The sequence below is a fragment of the Ahaetulla prasina genome, chromosome 6 (genome assembly GCF_028640845.1).
Source record: "Ahaetulla prasina isolate Xishuangbanna chromosome 6, ASM2864084v1, whole genome shotgun sequence".
In the NCBI taxonomy this organism is placed as follows: Eukaryota; Metazoa; Chordata; class Lepidosauria; order Squamata; family Colubridae; genus Ahaetulla; species Ahaetulla prasina.
The window spans coordinates 1,899,868-1,919,469 of record NC_080544.1 but is presented as its reverse complement, the minus strand read 5'-3'; the positions used below and the strand labels follow the sequence as shown (position 1 = coordinate 1,919,469).

Here is a 19,602-nt window from a genome sequence, read left to right as displayed (position 1 = left end):
ATGGAGGCTGAAAGCATTTACGGCTGATTTTGTTGGCTTTTAAAATCAAAACAAGTTACCGTATATACTCGAATATAAGCCGATCCGAGTATAAGCCGAGGTCCCCAATTTTACCCCAAAAACTGGGGTAAACTGGGGACCGAGGTGGGAAATGAGGCACCTACCGGTTGGGGAAACCTCCTCCCTCAGCTGAGAAGGCTGGCGGCTCCCCGCCCGCCCTCTCACTGCACCGCAGGGCTTCCCGTCCGTAAAATGTGAAAAAAGAAAAAAAAAACTCGAGTATAAGCCAGATATACTCGAGTATAAGCGAGGGCTAAAAAAAAAAAAACCTCGAGTATAAGCCGTATAGACCCGAGTATAAGCCGAGGGGACGTTTTTCAGCACAAAAAAAGTGCTGAAAAACTCGGCTTATACTCGAGTATATACGGTACATAAACTGAAATATACGATAATATATTTAATATACACTAAAAATAATTGAGATGCAGTATCTTGGCTATAAGCATTCAGTCCCATAACTGAAATTAAACCTTCATATAACTTGTTAAAAAAACAGTTTCATTTCACATAAGCAGAGCTGAAATTAGGCTCTGCTTAGCTATAAAGCAGGGGTCTCCAACCTCGGTCCCTTTAAGACTTGTGGACTTCAACTCCCAGAGTTGAAGTCCACCAGGCTTAAAGTTGCCAAGGTTGGAGACCCCTTAGAGGACCAAGACAAGCACAGGAGAATGACACCCTGCATTGTACACCCAGGTAGTCCTCAACTTATGACCACAACTGAGCCCAAAATTTCTGCTGCCAAGCGAGACAGTTGTTAAGTGAGTTTTGACCCAGTTTATGACTTCTCTTGCCACAGTTGTTAAGTGAATCTGGCTTCCCCATTGACTTTGCTTGTCAGAAGGTCACAAAAAGGGATCACATGACCCCTCAGGATACTGCAACCATCATAAATATGAACCGGTTGCCAAGCATCTGAATTTTGATCACATGTCCATGAGGATACTGCAGTTGTCGTAAGTGTGAAAAGTGGTCGTAAGTCACTTTTGCAGTGCCGTTGTAACTTCAAATGGTCACTAAACAAATGATTGTCAGTTGAGAACCACCTGTGCTGTATTGGGATGCATTTCTCCTTTGTACAAAAGTTCTAAAACAAATCGCCTTTCACGATTGATTTAGAACTTATAGAAGAAAATGCAGATTTTTAGGGGGGGAACCAAATTTGCCTTGATCTAGGAATGAAGGGGTGTTGAAGTGTTCAGGAATTGGGGTTGATAAGCAGAAAGATCTAGAACAATTATTTGGAAGAGGAAGACCAGAAAGTTGGTCTTCTGTTGGGAAGCAGTATTTTGACCAGAAAGACTGTCTTTTATTGACTTGGTTCTAGCTATTCTCAGCCAAAGGCAGGCACTTTCTCTCCCTTAAACACACACAGTGAAGTAGGAATTGGAACTGAAAGTGTTGGAAGATTCCAGATTGAAAACAGGAATGATCTCAAAATTTTGATTAAACAAAACCAGTATGAAGCTTTCAAAACCTGATCAATTGGAAATAAAAATTGGAGCCACCCTTCCCACAGCCCTTGTGGGAAGAGCCCAAAGGGGGAATTCCACAATCCTGAGGCTCATTTGTAAAATGCTAAACTACTAGTTTCAAGAAGATTTACATTAGCCTTAAATTAAGAGTTGCAATTTAGATCTGCTTCTTAATGTTTTTGTGAAGGAGATTTAAAAACCGATTAGCATGAACTCACACAGAGCTTTTTTCCAAATGGAGTGCAAACTTACTAAATATTGACTTTGCCATTTGTTTAGTCTATTCAATTGCCTTATATTATATTATCTGTTTGTTTAGGTCTGATTAGTGCCCATAATCTCATATAAAGCAAGGTAAATTGAGCTATTAGAACTTGAGAGTATTTTAACTCTCAAATAACAGTAAAATTGATTGCCACTATGAGTTCTCATTTCTCAGCCTTTTGACTAAAATCCAGCGTAGCATGTGAATTTTGGGAATCCTTCCTACTGTAATTTCAATTTTATATGTGCCGGGTTTCATGCTTCTGTCCTAAAGGATGTATTTTTTTCTTCTGTAGTTTGGCCACTGCAATCATATAAAAATGTTTTCTCATGGTTTCCTCTGTGGGCTGACCAAAATAGACAAATGGGTGTGTGTGTGTGGCAGAAACCTTTCAAAATGCTTTAACAGTTCCTGCTTATCAACCGTGTCTCTTGCAATAGCAAGTACCATGTTTTCCCGAAAATATGACCTACTCAGAAAGTAAGTCCTTTTACACATGCGCCCAATATAAGCCCTATCCCCAGCCAGGGTACACAGATAAAAGACTCTAGCCAGGGTGCACTGGTAAAAATTAACCTAGGGTGGGGAGAGGGGGTCATGGAGCTGCCCTAATATTTACCTTCAGATAGTTGCAGCCAGGCCTCACCCATTTCTTTTGCTGCAGCCAGCAAGGTTTTCCTGAAAGCCTCTCTAGCCAGTAACAGAGCTCCAGATCGATCCAGAGCTCTGTTACCGGCTGCGGAGGCCTTCAAAAAAGTCTTGCTGGCCTTGTCGGACAAAGAAGTTCCTGAAGGCCTCTGATAGCAAAAAAAAAAAAAGGCCTGGGGCGACAGGAGCAGCTGAGGTGAGTCAGTGCCTTTTTTGGTGGCAAAATAATAATAATAAAAAATAACACAGGTCTTATTTTCAGGGAAACACGGTAATAGTCTATTGGAGTTAATTTCCTACTGAACCATTGCTATATTGATGCCTTAAATCAGGGGTCTCCAACCTTGGCAACTTTAAGACTTGTGGACTTCAACTCCCAGAGTTTCTCTGCTGGCTGAGGAACTCTGGGAGTTGAAGTCCACAAGTCTTAAAGTTGTCAAAGTTGGAGACGCCTGCCTTAAATCACATGACTTTTGATGTCACATGATGTATTGTGACGTATTTTTTGCCTTCACGTGGCTGGGGTGGGCGTGGCCTACGCGTGATGCATCCGGTCCCCAGGCCCCCAGTTTGACACCCCGCCTTAAATTCAAATCCTCACAGCGTTCCCTAATATGAAACTTACAGAATCACAAAGATACAGAAATATACAGAATCACAAAATGTAACCTCTTTTTTTCTCCCTCTCTCTTCTTTCCCTTTGTGATCTCTTTCAGATTTGAAGAACTTGTGAAAAAATTCAAGGTAGAATATCACGCTGGTGGGTCTACGCAGAATTCCGTTAAAGTGGCGCAGGTTTGTCCCCTTCACAATGAATTACATCCAGGTTAAGACTTAATGGCAGAAAGATGTTTTTGGTCTAAATTTGTTTATTTATGCAGCATAAACACAGCATTATATGGCTGTACTTTATTGTTGCCAACAGTATGAAGGGATGGCCGTCTGTACAATGATCATCTGAAGTTGTAGCCGCTATTCTGTTTCTGGGTTAATGTGTAAATGCCCTACTTTAATTGAATCAGATATTTAAATATTCCAGGGTATCTTACAGTTGGGGATTTCGTTGTATTTCAAACATGCCCTTGAATAAAACCAACGAGACTAAGCTTCATTCTTAATCTTATCTGAGACTTCATATTCATCGAAGAAGTAAATATCTGGAAGGTTTTCCACCTAATATTGGATTAAAGGTCTGTTAAAAGCTTGAATAAGATTGGGAACAGATTTAAAAATTTCCACAATTGGAGAAAGGAAGAATCTTGGGAAATCTTTGCCTCAGGATTTTCAGGGGCACTTATTTGACAAGTTCTCCCTTCCAATGTGGAAATTAAGTGGGGTGGGGGCTGGTTTGAAGAGGTGGAGGCCTGGAGAAGCAAACACCACGAAGTGGGATGAAAATCAGCAGAGTCTAAAAGCATTAGAGCAAGACTGCAGAATAATTGTAAACTAGTAATCTGAAAGCCATACATTAAGACCAGAGGTCTTCAAACTTGGCAGCTTTAAGACTTGTGGACTTCAACTCCCAGAATTCTCCAGCCAGTTTTGCTGTTTGAAGCATAAATTTGAAGACCTCGGCATTAGACTGATCTTAAATTTGTAGAATTGAGTAGTAGGAGAATTTAGAGTGACAAAAGATAAGAACTGTGCCCTTATTAGAAGCATATAGGTCAGTGATGGTGAACCTTTGACGTCCCCGCGTGCCGGCCTGCGTGTTGGAAGTAGCACATGAAACCATCCCGTGAGGTATGTGCGGCCTCGTTGGCCTTTGTGTGCGTGGGAGCGCCGATACCCAGAAGAGCAGCGGTGCATCACACATGTGCGAGTCGGCAACTGAACACCCGGATACTGGCATGGAAGCGTGCCTGACGAACAGCTGGCCATCGCGCATGTGCGCAACGTCAACCCGGAAGGTCGGGTGCCGGCCTGCGCATGTGTGAGGGAAAGCCGCTCTTCCAGATTCCACCGCTCCTGCACGCGTGGCGGCCAGCTGACCGGCGCACGTGTGATCACAGGAACGCGGAATAGGAGCCAGCGAGGTTGCACATTCTTCGTGGGATGGTTCCATATGGGATGGTTCCATTCCACGCGTGCCATAGATTCGCTGATACTGATATACGTAATCTTCAGTTTACAACTTACATTCAACTTACATTTGTTTAGTGACTATTTGAAGTTACAATGGCACTGAAAAAAGTGACTTACAACTATCCCTCATACTTACGACTGACACCACATCCCTACAGCTGCAATGTCATCAAAATTTGTGTGCTTGGAAGCCAGCGTGTATTTACAAGTCCTTGTGGGAGGCTCTTAACAAACACATGCTTGACTTAACCGCAGTGGTTGGCTTAACAAGCATGGCCAACAATGTTTGTTTGTTTGTTTGTTTATTTTATTTATTTATTTAGTCACAACAATATATGTAGGTATCATACAAAAAGATTATATAGCATATAAACACATATATGAGTAAATATTAGGAGGTATAAGCATATATATATATATAGGAAGAAGAAAAGAAAAACAATAGGACAGGAATGGTAGGCACGTTTGTGTGCTTATGCACGCCCCTTATGGTCCTCTTAGGAATGGGGTGAGGTCAATAGTAGAAAGTTTTTGGTTAAAGCTTTTAGGATTATGGGAAGAGACCACAGAGTCAGGTAAAATATTCCAAGCACTGATGATTCTGTTACAGAAGTCATATTTTCTGCAATCTAGATTAAAGTGGTTAACATTAAGTTTTAATCTATTGATTGCTCTTGTATTATTGCAATTAAAGCTGAAGTAGTCTTTAACAGGAAGGACATTACAATAGATGATTCTGTGAGTTAAACTTAGGTCTTGTTGGAGGCGATGGAGTTCCAAGCTTTCTAAACCTAGGATTTCAAGTCTGGTGGGGTAATGTAAAATTGGATTTGGTTCACTTAACAACTGCCTTGTTTAGCAATGGGTCTCAATTGTAGTCGGCACTCAAGGTCTACCTGTATATAAGAAAAAGTTTGTCTTCCTTTAATCTCTTCCCCCTTCCCATTTTACTAAGACTTCGTGAGGAGAAAATGAGTTAGGATTTTATATAAATTTTATTGCATTGAAAAGTTTCTGCTTTTAAAGTAAAGTAGTTCTGAACATTCTCACAGGATTTTTCAGCCAAGGATCTATAGGTTAGGGCAGCGGTGGTGAACTTTTTTGGCACTGAGTGCCCAAACAGGAATGCACGTATGTGTGTGTGCCAAAGCGCCGGAAACCCGGCATATGTGCACGCTGGAAACCAGAAGAGCAGCTGGTGACAGCGTGTGTGCCAACAGTTGGTCGTGTGATTGGTTGTTTGTTTAGAGTTATATTTAAATTCTAAGCAGCTGATTATATTAAAGTAACCAAAATGTCTTTACAATCCCTAAGGCATGTCACAACTTTTGAGCACCTGTAATGTTTGGAAATTAAAAGTTGAAACATTTGACATCCCCCTAGACCAGGGATGTCACACTTTATTTCATTGAGGGCCGCATTAGAGTTGTGTTTGACCTTGTGGGGCTGGGGATATGGCCAGCTCGACGTCACTCATGTGCCATTGCAGGAAGTCGAAAACGGAGCCAGGAGGATTCACACACGGCCCTGCCAGGCTCCAGTTTTGGCCATGACGGCCTCCTGCAGCCCTCTGCCAGTGAAAACGGAGCCGGGGAGGTCGCGCCCAGTCCTCTCGAGCTCCATTTTCACTGGCAGAGGCACTGCGGGCTGGTCCTTCGCTGTTCCAGGGCAGCCCCACGGACCAGATTTAAGTACCCCGCTGGTCGGATCCAGCCCATGGTCCTTGAGTTTGACACTCCTGCCCTAGACGGTAATCCCCCTTTTTTGATATTCAAAATATTTCGAGTTACAAGTTCAGAAGTTAAAAATGCATTCTGTAATTATTTGACTAGCTGGCAACCTATGCCAAACAAGCAAAGATGGAACCCTTTAAAATTAGGGAGTGATCATGCAGTGAGATGGTCATGTGATCTTTCCCAGGTGAAGGAACAACAAACAAAATATAAAAGGGGTGAAAAACGATATTGCCATAGGTCTATACTATAGGCCACCCAACCAAACAGAGGAAGTAGATGAACTTTTTGCTAGTCAGCTAACTAAGGTATGTAGGAAGCACATCACAGTAGTAATGGGGGATTTTAACTACCCTGACATCAACTGGGAAACAAACTCTGCACCAAGTGGAAGATCCAACAGGTTCCTAACAAACCTAGCAGACAACTTTGTTTCCCAAAAAATAGAGAAGGCGACAAGGGGATCAGCTATATTGGACTTAATTCTCACTAACAGAGATGAAATGATAGAAGGTGTTGAAGCTACAGGAACCTTGGGGGCAAGTGACCACGCAATATTGGAATTCGCCATTAAGCAAATACAAGTAGTAGAACAAAGTCAAACTAGAGTCTTGGACTTTAAGAGAGCTAATTTCAATAAACTTAGAGAGAGCTTGAGAAGGATTCAATGGATGAGAATCCTCAGGGGGAAAACAACTCAAGAAGCTTGGGAAATTTTGAAAAGTGAGATTATAAAAGCACAGTCTAACACAATACCAATGAAGAAGAAAAATAGTAGATCTCAAAAGAAACCAGCATGGATGCATAAAGAACTATCTGACAAATTGAAAGACAAAAAGGACAAATATAAAAAGTGGAAAGAGGGGCAAATAACTAAGGCAGAATATCAGCAAATAGCCCGAGCCTGTAAAGATGAAGTGAGGAAAGCTAAGGCTCACAATGAACAAAGGCTAGCGACAAAAGTAAAAAATAACAAAAAAAGCTTCTTCCAACATGTTAAAAACAAGAAAAAAGTCAAGGAAACAATTGGCCCATTGCTGGGAGAAAGTGGCAAGAAGATGACAAGCAACAGGGAGAAAGCAGATCTACTTAACTCATATTTTGCATCTGTCTTTACACAAAAGGAAAAACAATCCAACCTATCAAAACAGCACTACAAAAACAGATTAGAAACACAAGTTAAAATAGGGAAGAAAATGGTAAGTGAACACCTGTCTACCCTAGACGAGTTCAAATCACCAGGACCGGATGGATTACACCCCAAGGTTCTGAAGGAACTGGCAGACGTGATCTCAGAACCACTGAACTATATCTTTCAAAGATCCTGGAGCACAGGGAGCTGCCAGAGGACTGGAAAAGAGCTGATGTAGTTCCCATCTTCAAAAAGGAAAAAACAGATCCAGGAAACTACAGACCTATCAGTCTGACCTCAATACCGGGAAGATTCTGGAAAAGATAATCAAGCAACGAATCACCGAACACCTAGAAGCAAACAAAGTAATAACCAAAAGCCAACATGGGTTTGTCAAAACAGATCATGCCAGACTAATCTTTTCGCATTCTTTGACAAAATGACAAAATTAGTAGACCAGAGGAATGCTGTTGATATAATTTACTTGGACTTCAGTAAAGCATTTGATAAAGTAGACCATAACCTACTACTAGATAAGGTAGAAAAATGTGGGTTAGATAGCACCACCACCAGATGGATTCGTAACTGGCTGGCCAACGCACTCAACGTGTAGTCCTCAACGGAACTACATCCACATGGAGGAAGTATGCAGTGGAGTACCCCAAGGCTCTGTTTTAGGCCCAGTACTCTTCAACATCTTCATCAATGACTTGGACGAGGGATAGATGGGGAACTCATCAAATTTGCAGATGACACCAAGCTGGCAGGAATAGCCAACACTCCAGAAGATAGGCTCAAGTTACAGAAAGATCTTGACAGACTTGAACATTGGGCTATCTAACAAAATGAAATTCAACAGTGAAAAAGTAAGGTTCTACATTTAGGCCAAAAAAACAAAATGCACCAGTACCGTATATGTGGTACCTTGCTCAATAGTAGTACCTGTGAGAGGGATCTTGGAGTCCTAGTGGATAACCATTTAGATATGAGCCAGCAGTGTGCAGCAGCTGTTAAAAAAGCCAACACAGTTCTGGGCTGCATAAACAGAGGGATAGAATCAAGATCACGTGAAGTGCTAGTACCACTTTATAATGCCTTGGTAAGTCCACACTTGGAATATTGCATCCAGTTTTGGTCACCACGATGTAAAAAAGATGTTGAGACTCTAGAAAGAGTGCAGAGAAGAGCAACAAAGATGATTAGGGGACTGGAGGATAAAACATATGAAGAACGGTTGCAGGAACTGGGTATGTCTAGTTTAACAAAAAGAAGGACTAAGGGAGACATGATAGCTGTGTTCCAATATCTTAGGGGCTGCCACAAAGAAGAGGGAGTCAGACTGTTCACCAAAGCACCTAAGGGTAGAACAAGAAGCAATGGGTGGAAACTGATCAAAGAAAGAAGCAACTTAGAACTAAGGAGAAATTTCCTGACAGTTAGAACAATTAATAAGTGGAACGACTTGCCTTCAGAAGTTGTGAATGCTCCAACACTGGAAATTTTTAAGAAAATGTTGGATAACCATCTGACTGAGATGGTGTAGGGTTTCCTGCCTGGGCAGGGGGTTGGACTAGAAGGCCTCCAAGGTCCCTTCCAACTCTGATGTTATGTTATGTTATGTTAAACCGAGAGTTGCCAGGCACGAACATGTGGAAGGGGTGGCGGCAATAGCTTCCTCTTGCATCCGGCCCTTGCTGCTCCTTCTTACGTCTCCTTTCACAGAAGAGCCTGGCTGTGTCACACCCCAGTGCACCATTGTGTGTGTGTGTGTGTGTGAGCACGTGACGCCCGTCATTAATTTGCACATTTGGCAATTATAATTAGGAATCCAAAAATGGATCATTGGCTTTTATCCGGCACACTTAAGAGAAAAGGGACAGATGGTACAAATGACAGTGAGACATCAGCATATGAAAGAAAAGTTAGTAAGCTAAAAGTACGGGTGTGCGCGCGCGTGGAGCAGGGAACACTTAAAAACTGGGATTTACTTTCACTGGAGCAGACAAACTAGGAAAGCTTAAAACCAGCTAAATTTTACCATCACTTTGAGGGTAAACCTGGGGAATATAAGCTTAAATAATGTAAAAGCAGGAAAAAGACCGTGAAATAGACAATGTTTAATACTAAGGCACTGGAGCCCTATAAAGAGAATAGATATGCTCACAATAAAGACACAAAATATAGAAAAACTGGCAAATCTTTTCACTGTTGCTGCACTGACTTGTCTTTTTCATGTTGCACAATGAGTTGAATTTGTTTGTTTTTTGCTTGAACATGGCTTTGGGGGGGGGGCGTTCGGCAGCCTCCTGAATCGATTCATAGATACGTTTAGTAATTTGAGTGGTCTCTCAATCTGTATCTTCGGAAATGAACAAGGAGCCTTGATCAAGAAAGAAGAGACAAGGACCAGATAACCTGAATAGTCTAATTATGACTTACCGTATATACTCGAATATAAGCCGATCCGAGTATAAGCCGAGGTCCCCAATTGTACCCCAAAAACTGGGGTAAACTGGGGACTCGAGTATAAGCCGAGGGTGGGAAATGAGGCACCCTGCGGGGGAAACCCTCCTCCTCAGCTGAGAAGGCTGGCGGCCCCGCCCGCCTCTCACTGCACCGCAGGGCTTCCCACCGTCCGCAAAATGTGAAAAAAAACTCGAGTATGCCGAGGGCTTAAAAAAAAACTGAGTATAAGCCGAGGGCTTAAAAAAAAACTCGAGTATAAGCCGAGGGGACGTTTTTCAGCACAAAAAACGTGCTGAAAAACTCGGCTTATACTCGAGTATATACGGTAATTAGAAATTTCTTCAAACGTTCTTGGTAAACGTATGACTTGAGAGAATAGAATAGAATAGAATAGAATTTTTTTTATTGGCCAAGTGTGATTGGACACACAAGGAATTTGTCTTGGTGCATATGCTCTCAGTGTACATAAAAGAAAAGATACGTTCATCAAGGTACAACATTTACAACACAATTGATGGTCAATATATCAATATAAATCATAAGGATTGCCAGCAACAAGTTATAGTCATACAGTCATAAATGGAAAGAGATTGGTGATGGGAACTATGAGAAGATTAATAGTAGTGCAGATTCAGTAAATAGTTTGACAGTGTTGATGGAATTATTTGTTTAGCAGAGTGATGGCCTTCGGGAAAAAACTGTTCTTGTGTCTAGTTGTTCTGGTGTGCAGTGCTTTATTATTTATTATTATATTAAATTATTTATTTATTTATTATTTATTTATTATTTATTTATTTATGATTTAGAAGAGGACCTTCAGTGTTGGAAAAAAACCCAAAACCTTAGGCCAGCATCTCCCTGTGTCTGACTTAACATTCAACTGGATAAGGGAGCCCTGATGATGATATTTTTCTAAGCATTAAGATGAGAGACCTAGGCAGATTTATGCTATTTTCATATTAGTAACTAAGAGGTTCATTCACACACACACACACACACACACACACACACACCCATGATAACTGGCTGTTCTTTAGTCTGAAACTGCTTTGCAATTTATGGGGTGTTTTAAATTCCTTAGAGCTTATACTCTCAAGCGACTTTGATAATAAAGGAGAATATTTGTAGCTCAGGTTTGAATTAGGGGTCTGTGGTGCTCTTGCTTATTTTCTTGCAGTAACCTCATTAGTGCTAGTAAATAATGGGGTTTGCTGTTACTTTATGTTCTGGTGTGTTGTTCTGTCAGCGTTGGTGGGGATGGTCTTAGAGGTACTTTGGTTGTTTGCTGTTGGCTTCTTTGGCAGTCCCTTGACTGGGGTATTGTTTACTTGATTGCTAGTCTGATGTTAACCGTGGAGTTAATCTATGCTGATCTACATGCAGCCCTCCCGAGCTGGCAGAAGCACCTCAGGCTGGTTCTTCGCTGTTTCTAGGGCAGCGGCGTGGGCCAGATCTAAGTACCCCATGGGCCGCATCCAGCCCCCAGGCCTTGAGTTCGACACCACTGATCTAAACTGTATTTTGTACAGTTTCTGCTTCAGTTCCCGCTTCAAGGATATTTTTAAGGTACCTTGGAGTATCCTTTATCCTTATTTTCTTCTATCAGCTTTCCTACATCCTTTAGCATCTGGTTTTTTTTTTTTTACATGGAACCATTAATCTACTTCCATTTCATATTGTATTTCTTTAAACAACGATTTTCTGGGAATACCATTATCTGCTATTACAGCTAAGTGACTTTCAAAAGCCTCTTATGATTTAGAAGAGAGAGATGACCGTTCAAAGAAAGGAGGAAAAAGCTATTAGGTGAGAGTGTCTGAGCTACTTCTGCCGAAGACGAGGTGATCCTTACTGTTGAGCCCACCGACTCTGCTCTCTCTCTACCAGGTCCCTGAGCTGGTCCTGAGAAATACAGGAGAATTCCTGCAGAATAATTTGCTGGGAGATGGTTGTTCTTTGCAATCACAGATGCGGGTGCACAGAGTAATTAGGAAATCCTTCTCTAGTTTGCATTGCAGGTAGTCCTCAACTTACAAACCATTTGATTAATGACCGGTTGAAGTTACAACAGCACCAAAAAAACCCGCCATTTATGATCGTCACAGCATCCTCATGGTGATGCGATCAAAATGCAGGCACTTTACAGTTTTGAACATCGTAGGGCTGTGTTTGACATGGAATTGCGTAGAAAGGATCAAAAGCATAAATTTTTATTGAAATTTAAAGCAAAACAAAAGAAAGAAAGAATGATAAAGTGGGCTAAAAATCTTGATTATAATATACAAATGTAACAATGGGAAATATGTGCTTGAAAGGATTGATATTTACACCATGTTATAATATTAAAGAGAATGTTTATAAAATGATGTATCATTGGTATACATCATCAGAGAAATTGTCTAGAATGTATAAAGGTACATTTCAAATTTGAATAATAAGAAGGGACAAATTCATCACATTTGGTGGATACGTACAAAAGCTAGAAAATTCTGTTTTAATTTATGATAACTGGAGTGTGATTATTGTATGAACAAAGGTAGAAAGATTTGGCGTTACCCACAGTGGAGGAATGATGGGTGAAGATGATGGAACTTGCAGAGAACTGCGAACTTGGCCAAATGGACTTTCAGAGAAAAGACAAACATCTACATTATTGCTGACTGAAAATCCCTTATGGACTTTTGGTATGAAACAGAAAAAAATGAACTTATGATTTCTAGATTTGATGAGACAGGATAGATTATAGAAAGAAGAGAGTGGTGTTGTAACCATAAAGTATGAGGTAAATTTATAATTGTATTTAAAACAGGTGTAAAAGAAGATAGGAAGTCTCTTCTTCGTATCTTTTTTCTTTTCAGTTTTTCTTTTCCTTCCCTCCCCCCCACTTTCTTGCTCTTCTAGCTTTCTCTTCTTTCTTTTTACCTCATATTATTTTGTATTCGTTTTTATCTTCTTTCTTAAACACCCACACAAACAATAAGAGGTGGAGCTATCATTGAGAAGATCCAAGCATGTTCTCCCTGAAGTTGGAGCCTCGACAAGTTCTCTCTACCAGATATTGTAGTAGAAGCAATACAGAACATGCTGCTCAATGGTTACCTCATCACGCTGGAGTGGGATATTAATTGGGCTGCTGCAACTCAAAACTCTTGGGTTCTAAATATTTCAACATTTTGATTGGTGATTTAGATGAAGAGTTCTATTTGACTTGTCCAGTAAGCAGAAAGGCCTAACTAGCCATGTGATGATCCAGGGCATGGCACAGAGATAACATGAACAGCTGGCAGTTCAAACCGCCCTTTTATTGCTCCAAAGCTCCCCAAATGCTCCCACGTCTCTGGCAAGTCCCAGAGCAGAGTGAGAACAAACCCCCACACAAACCTCAAGCAGCCTCTGGCTGGAATTAGTCCAGCCCGGTGCTGTCTGCACCAAGGCTGCATGGCAATAAATCCCAAATGTATTTGGCAAAACAAGAGTCAAGCATGGAGTTCGGGGAGCAAAAGATTCAGACAATTAGTCCAGTACACCAACAAGGCATGATAGGATTCTTGGCAAGTTCAAATGTCTGCACACAACACTTCAGGAACTCTGGAGATGTGATTGTGAGGATGCTACCTATTATCATATATGGTGGACTTGCAAAAAAGTTAAAGCCTTTTGGATTAAAATATGGTGGATTATGCAGAACATTTTGAAAAAGAAGATCAAGTTTGTTCCACAGTTCTTTTTATTAGGAATAATTCCAGATTGCACTGTTATAGAGACAAAACTGATTTTGAATTTAATAACTGCTGCAAGACTATTGATTGCACAATATTGGAAGAAAGAAGACTTACCTACAATTGGAGAATGGATTAGTAAAGTATCAAATTTAGCAGAAATGGCAAAAATTTCTGCCTACTTGAAAGACTGTACACAAGAAAAATATATTTTGGAATGGAGAAAGTGGATTGATTATATTCAAAATAAGTATCAGATTAAAAAATATCAATTAGTTTTTGAGTGAAGTTAGGAATTGCTATGTATTAGAGTTTAAGAAAGAAGGGAACTGATAGTGTGATGGTGTGATGGTGTGAAATGGAATATGTTTTATGTTATATTTTAGATTATGTTTGTTAGTTACAATACCCTGTATTCTGTTCTGGGAAGTCTCGGGGGGGAGGGGGGAAATGGCGGGGGGGGGGGAAGGGGAAGATTATAAATTGATTGATTGCCATTGTACAGGAATAATGGTAGAATTAAACAAGTTGGAATGGTGTAAAGTCGGGACTGCTCGGTAACCACTCCCGAAGGGAAAGGGTAAGGAAAGAGGAGTAAAGAAGGAAGAAAGTAGGTAGGCAGGTAGGTAGGTAGGAAAGAAGGGAGAGAGAAGAAAGGATAGGAGGAGAAGAAGAAGGAGAAGATAGAGGGTTAGAAAGGATGGTAGTGAGAAGTGGGAAAGAGGTGGGAAAGTAGGAAAGCGAGAAGGATGGTGGGGAAAGTCGAAGAAGGATGAGAAGGGTAGAAAGGATTAAGGGAGGGAATGGCGGTCGAGCAGCCCTGATTGAGTATAATTTGAGTATAGGATCGATTGTTGGATAAGTGATTGTATTGTACACTGGTCAAATTGTGGGAATTATTATGGAAAATAAAAAATTTTGCCCTGGAAAGAACACTTCAGGAACTCAGTGTTTGTTCCCGACAAATGTCCCTCCACACGGCGTCTCCTTAAGTCTTATTCCCCAGGTGTGCCTGGTGAAGCTCGGGGGAGCACTCTCCTGGCGCGTGGCCTTCCCCCTTCTGCAGTGATTCCGCCTTCTCCGCACTCTCCGAGCCCTTGCATCAGGAGGGGGTGGTTCTTGCTGAGCTCTGTCTCTCCTCCCTGCCTGCAGGCCTTACTAATTCCGAACAGCCTTGCCTGGACTGACTCTGCCCTTCCCCAGTTTCCTCCAAGGCCAATGGAGCTCCCCTCCCTCTCTCTTTCTCTCTCTGTCAGTTCTTGTTCCAGCTCATTTTCTGCTGCAGGTTCAGACAACTTCTCGGGAGCGGGAGGTATGACAAGCCAATTTGGAAACTAGAGATTTTGGAGAAGGAGGTCACATTATGATCTGACCATTATTATCTAGATCTAACAGGACGAATCTACCAGCTATAAAGTTCCTTGTACTATTATTGCAGACACTCCTCTATTTTTGCAAATTCAGAAGAGAAAAGTTGCCAAGCCTTACTACCAGCCATCCAGCTTTAGAGTGAATATATGAGGAAAATAAAATTGATCAGGTTGGGCACGGCTACATTCTGCTTGAATAGATTTTGAGCTAGCTCTGATTTGATTCTAGAATGCCTGGTTAGCACAAATTCCCATCAGCTTTAGATTTAGGACTATGGAAGTTGACATGGGTGTTAGCGGAGCCTCCAGGATGGAAGCTGTTCTGCGTCATCTCAGCCCCTCTTGGGGGCCATCCAAGGCATTTCGTCTTTTTTTTCCCTGTGGCTAACTAAATATCTGGCAGCCTTACAATAACTCAAAAGGATATTTATTTCCTTCTAAGAAATTTCATCCTCTTTGTGGGTGGGGGATACACTTTAAAAAGGGGGGATGGATGGATACTTTTCAACATTTTCTTTCATTCTGAATTGCATGTGTATAGTATGAATGAAAGTTTAGTTCCTTTATTTGTGTTGCTGAAGGGTAGTGCTTTTTTTTTATCAGATAGCAAGATTTACTTTTTTAAAGAACTTATTTTCCTACTGGGTGCTTCTACAAAAAGATGTGTTTCAAAAACTGTAACTCAAAAGGTGTAATGGGTTTTTTTGTTCGTCCTACAGATGGAAAAATAATTAGATTAGATCCAGAGATCTCCCAATAGAATTCTCCTGCCTTGCTGAAGAGGGTGGGAAAGTGATTCTCTATCCCCCCTCCCCATTCCTCCTCCTGTTTGCATTTCTTAAAAGTCTGTTTTGAAGGGATGGGGAGTAGAGGGAAGAGCACTCTGAACAGCAGGAGTCCTGAAGGTTCGGAGATGGGAGGGTGGGCAAATTGGGTTCCCACTCCCACCCACTGACGAGGGTCTGCTATATTGCAGTGATCTCTACCAATGGAAGAGTCCTACTTGGTTCCAGGCGATTGTCAATGTTCCAAAATAAGCTTTTGATTAGGATGTACCCAGAATGGAAACCAAAGCAAAATAAAATAAAATCATATTCTAGAGAAATGTGAAAAGTATGCTCAGTGGCAGAAAATGCTTAATGTTTTATCTCTCCCATTGAATCTGAGAGGGGGAGAAGGAATTCCAAACCTATTTTTTGTTCTACCATGCAATAAATGTTGATGGATTTAATGCCACATCCCTTGCAGAAAAATCAGAGTGCAGCCCTTTCTTCCTATAGGAATTATCTATGAAGTAAGAGGTTGATGTAATGGGGCTTTTAAAGAGAAGCTCCTTGCTTCTGCCTTCCTGTTCCTATAGAATGAAATAAATGAGGAAATGGTGGCCTGCAGCTGATTCCAAACATAGAACAGGTGGAAGATCAAATCCAGTATTTTTAGTTTATTGGATTTCATTTCTTGTTACTTTATTGGATATTTGTCTTTAAATGTTAAAACATTTGAAAACTTCCTTTTATCCCACCCTTTTACCTTCCTGTTAAATAAATTCTACTTCTCACTTTTGTGCATTCAAATTTCACATACTTCCCCCTATAATACAATAAAGAGCCTTGTGAACTAGGGGCATCACATTCTCTCCCCCACTCCCATATAACATCATTTCCTCTGTAGGGATCTCTTCACTTTTCCATTGTTATGCAAACACAATTTTTGCTAATACATGTAAAATTAAGTATATATTCCCTTTATGTTACTTTCTGGTAATATACCCGACAGAAATATTTCTGGTTTCAAATCTATGTGTTGCTCTATCATTTTTCTAACCAGGTATGTATTTTTAACCCAGCATTTTTTTTTGCCTTTGGGCACGTCCACCACATATGATAATATGAACCTGGTACTTGATTGTACTTCCAACATTTAGCTGATAAATTTTCAAACATCTTTGCTAAACGTTTTGTGACGTTTTTCCCATTTGTGTGACACATCCGGCCCACACGCTGCCATTTTGACACCCCTGAGCTAGATTATACCTCCGGTACTAAGGGAGCTAGAGGATGTGATCACAGAAACGGCTTTGGTCCTATCTGAGAATTCTTGAAGGAGAGCTGAGGTTTCAGGAGAGCGATGAGAAGCAATGGTCACATCAGTGGTGGGATTCAGCCGGTTCGGGTCAGTTCGGGTGAACAGGTAGTTAAATTGCTGTCTGGCTCTGCCCTGCCCCTTCCAGGAGTCCTTATGCGCCCCATTTTCGCTGCCACAAGGCCTACTGGGCCAAAAATGGGGCGGAGGGAGACGTGTCCCCCCACAGCCCGTTTTTGCTCCCAGGAGGGTGCAGGAGGCTGAGTGCTGCCTGTCATCCCCTGGCCACTCCCACCATGGCCACACCCACCCAGCCGGTCATTAGGGCAGAGAACCGGTTGTTAAATTATTTGAATCCCACCACCGGTCACATCTTCAGAAGGAAGAGAAACCCTCTCAGATGATCATCTTACTTCCTTCAAACAGATTATCAAGCAGCATGTTTATGAATACTTTAGGTAGACATGCTACAGTCAACAGCAACCAGCATGAATTCATTGCAGATAAATCATGCCAGAGTAAATTTATTTCCTTAGCTGATGGTGTTATTAGCTTAGTCAATCAGGGAAATGTCATAGACCTCGTATAGCCACACCAAAGCCAAGATAAGGAAGAGAAGAACAGATATACAAAGCCGGAAGCTCAATCTAGGATACTAGTAGGGGTCCACTTAGGTGGTCAACCCTTCAATTTTAGCCCAGCCAGATATCTGAGGCAAATTGAAATATGTAAATATAGATGAACTACGATGTTAGCACAATTTAATATTTTACCTACTGCTGTTCTGGAACAGAAGTATAACTCCTAATAACGAATGACTTTGCCTGCGTGTAACGGGTAATGTAAAGACCGATGCTCACTTTTTCCCTTTTATAGAGATATTTCTACATGCCGCTTAATAGTGTTGTTAGCATATTGTCCAGGACACCGAGATTCATTTTAATCTTGGGAATCTGCAGTTTGATAGAAGAGATATAGTCTCTCTGAATGTTTCTTATCCAGAAGAGAATAACTTCTTAATGATCTGTGACCGTATGGAATATGCATCCTGCTATTTCATATCTATTAGACATTACTATTATTAAATATTGCAAATTATATAGTATTTTTGATGTACCTTACCTTAATATAAATACTGGTTTTAATGCACCAATTGAATAGTTTTGTTTTCACTTTTATATGGTTAATAGGCCTCACAGGTTTAATTATTTGGATTTATTTTATAGATTTTATGTTCCTAATATTAACATATTTTATTCATACTTGTATGATTATTCTGTTAAGGTTTTACTGTTCTTTAATTTGTTGTACGCTTGTCATTATCTATTCTGATGTGTAAGCTGTCAGCTAGTGAGCAAGGCGGAGTTCTCCTTTGCTAGAACACTTCAGAGTGAAGCTGGATGGGCATGTGTCTGAGTGTTGTGGCCCGCCGGCGGCCAGCAGAGTCGGACAGTGAGGAGGTTGTGGAGGAACTTGGGTCAGTCCTGGGGGCTGGGGAAAGCTTGGACGAGGGCTCTGCATCAGAGGCAAGAGGGAGCTAAACAGCAGTGAGGCGAGGAACAGCTGGAGCCTGTTCCCAGAATGCGCATGCGCAGAGCTGCCAGAAGACAAAAACAACTAAGAAAGCAGGGTCAACTTGGGAGTAAAGCCACACCTTGGAGGTGATTGGCTCCTCCCATAGGAAACAAAAGAGGAGCGAATGGGGAGGGGGCTTTTGCAGGAAACAATTCATTTGTTCGGTTGTTTCAAGAGTGGAAAGTTCTGTTTGTGACTCTTAAGAAACTCTGTGCCAAGTTTTGCCTTGCACTGCTTTTGTAAACTAGCTATCTGGCAGCTTTCCAAGCGAGATACGGTTTGTGTGGATAAATATTCCTCTGAAAGACTGTATGCCAAGCCTTCCCTACTGTGAATGAAAGGAATTCACAGTCGTGTAAATAAAAGGGGTTTTGCCGGGACCAAGACTCTGTTTTATGCTTTTTAAGGAAGCCTAGGTCAGAACACGGAGGTAGAAGTGATCCAGGAGTTGCAGAAGACCCAACCTTGGCAACATTAAGATGTGTAGACTTCAACTCTCAGAATTTTCCAGCTAACGGTCCTGGCTGAGGAATTCTGGGAGTTGAAGTCTGCACATTCTAAAGTTAAATGAACTTTGAAATAGGCCATAGGTGAGCTGGGGAGGTGTGGCAGTTCTGGTCTGGCCCCGCACTTGCCTCGCAGGGCCTACCCCACTCCTGAGATGCCCTGTGTTCCATTTAATGACCTATGCAGTCATTTAACAAATGCAATTGGGAGAACAGGATTGGGGTAGGTTAAGCAAGGCGATCACATGAGCGCCTTGCTTAATGACTGCCACAACTCGCAACCATAATGGGCAGTCTACCTTACAGTCATGAGTCAAAGACTACTAATTGTTCATCATACTGCTTGTAAACCTAGAATGCATAATTCCCAGGTCGACATCTAATTGAGGGTGGGGAAAAAGAAGCTTTGTGTGCCTCTACATAGACGTTTTAAGCATTAAAAGTTGCTTCAGGGCATGGGGATGAGTGAAATTAGGCTGCAGGGGGAAA

The 19,602-nt window shown here is 41.4% G+C and overlaps 1 protein-coding gene across 3 annotated transcripts in view; it reads left to right on the top strand.

Annotated features, from left to right (window-relative positions):
- Positions 1–19,602, top strand: part of ADK (adenosine kinase) — a 283,761-nt gene that overhangs the window by 81,719 nt on the left and 182,440 nt on the right. For all 3 annotated transcript variants that reach the window (XM_058188632.1, XM_058188631.1, XM_058188630.1), the window contains exon 4: positions 3,162–3,240. In XM_058188632.1, the coding sequence (XP_058044615.1) occupies positions 3,162–3,240 (79 nt within the window). The remainder of the gene's footprint in view (positions 1–3,161; positions 3,241–19,602) is intronic.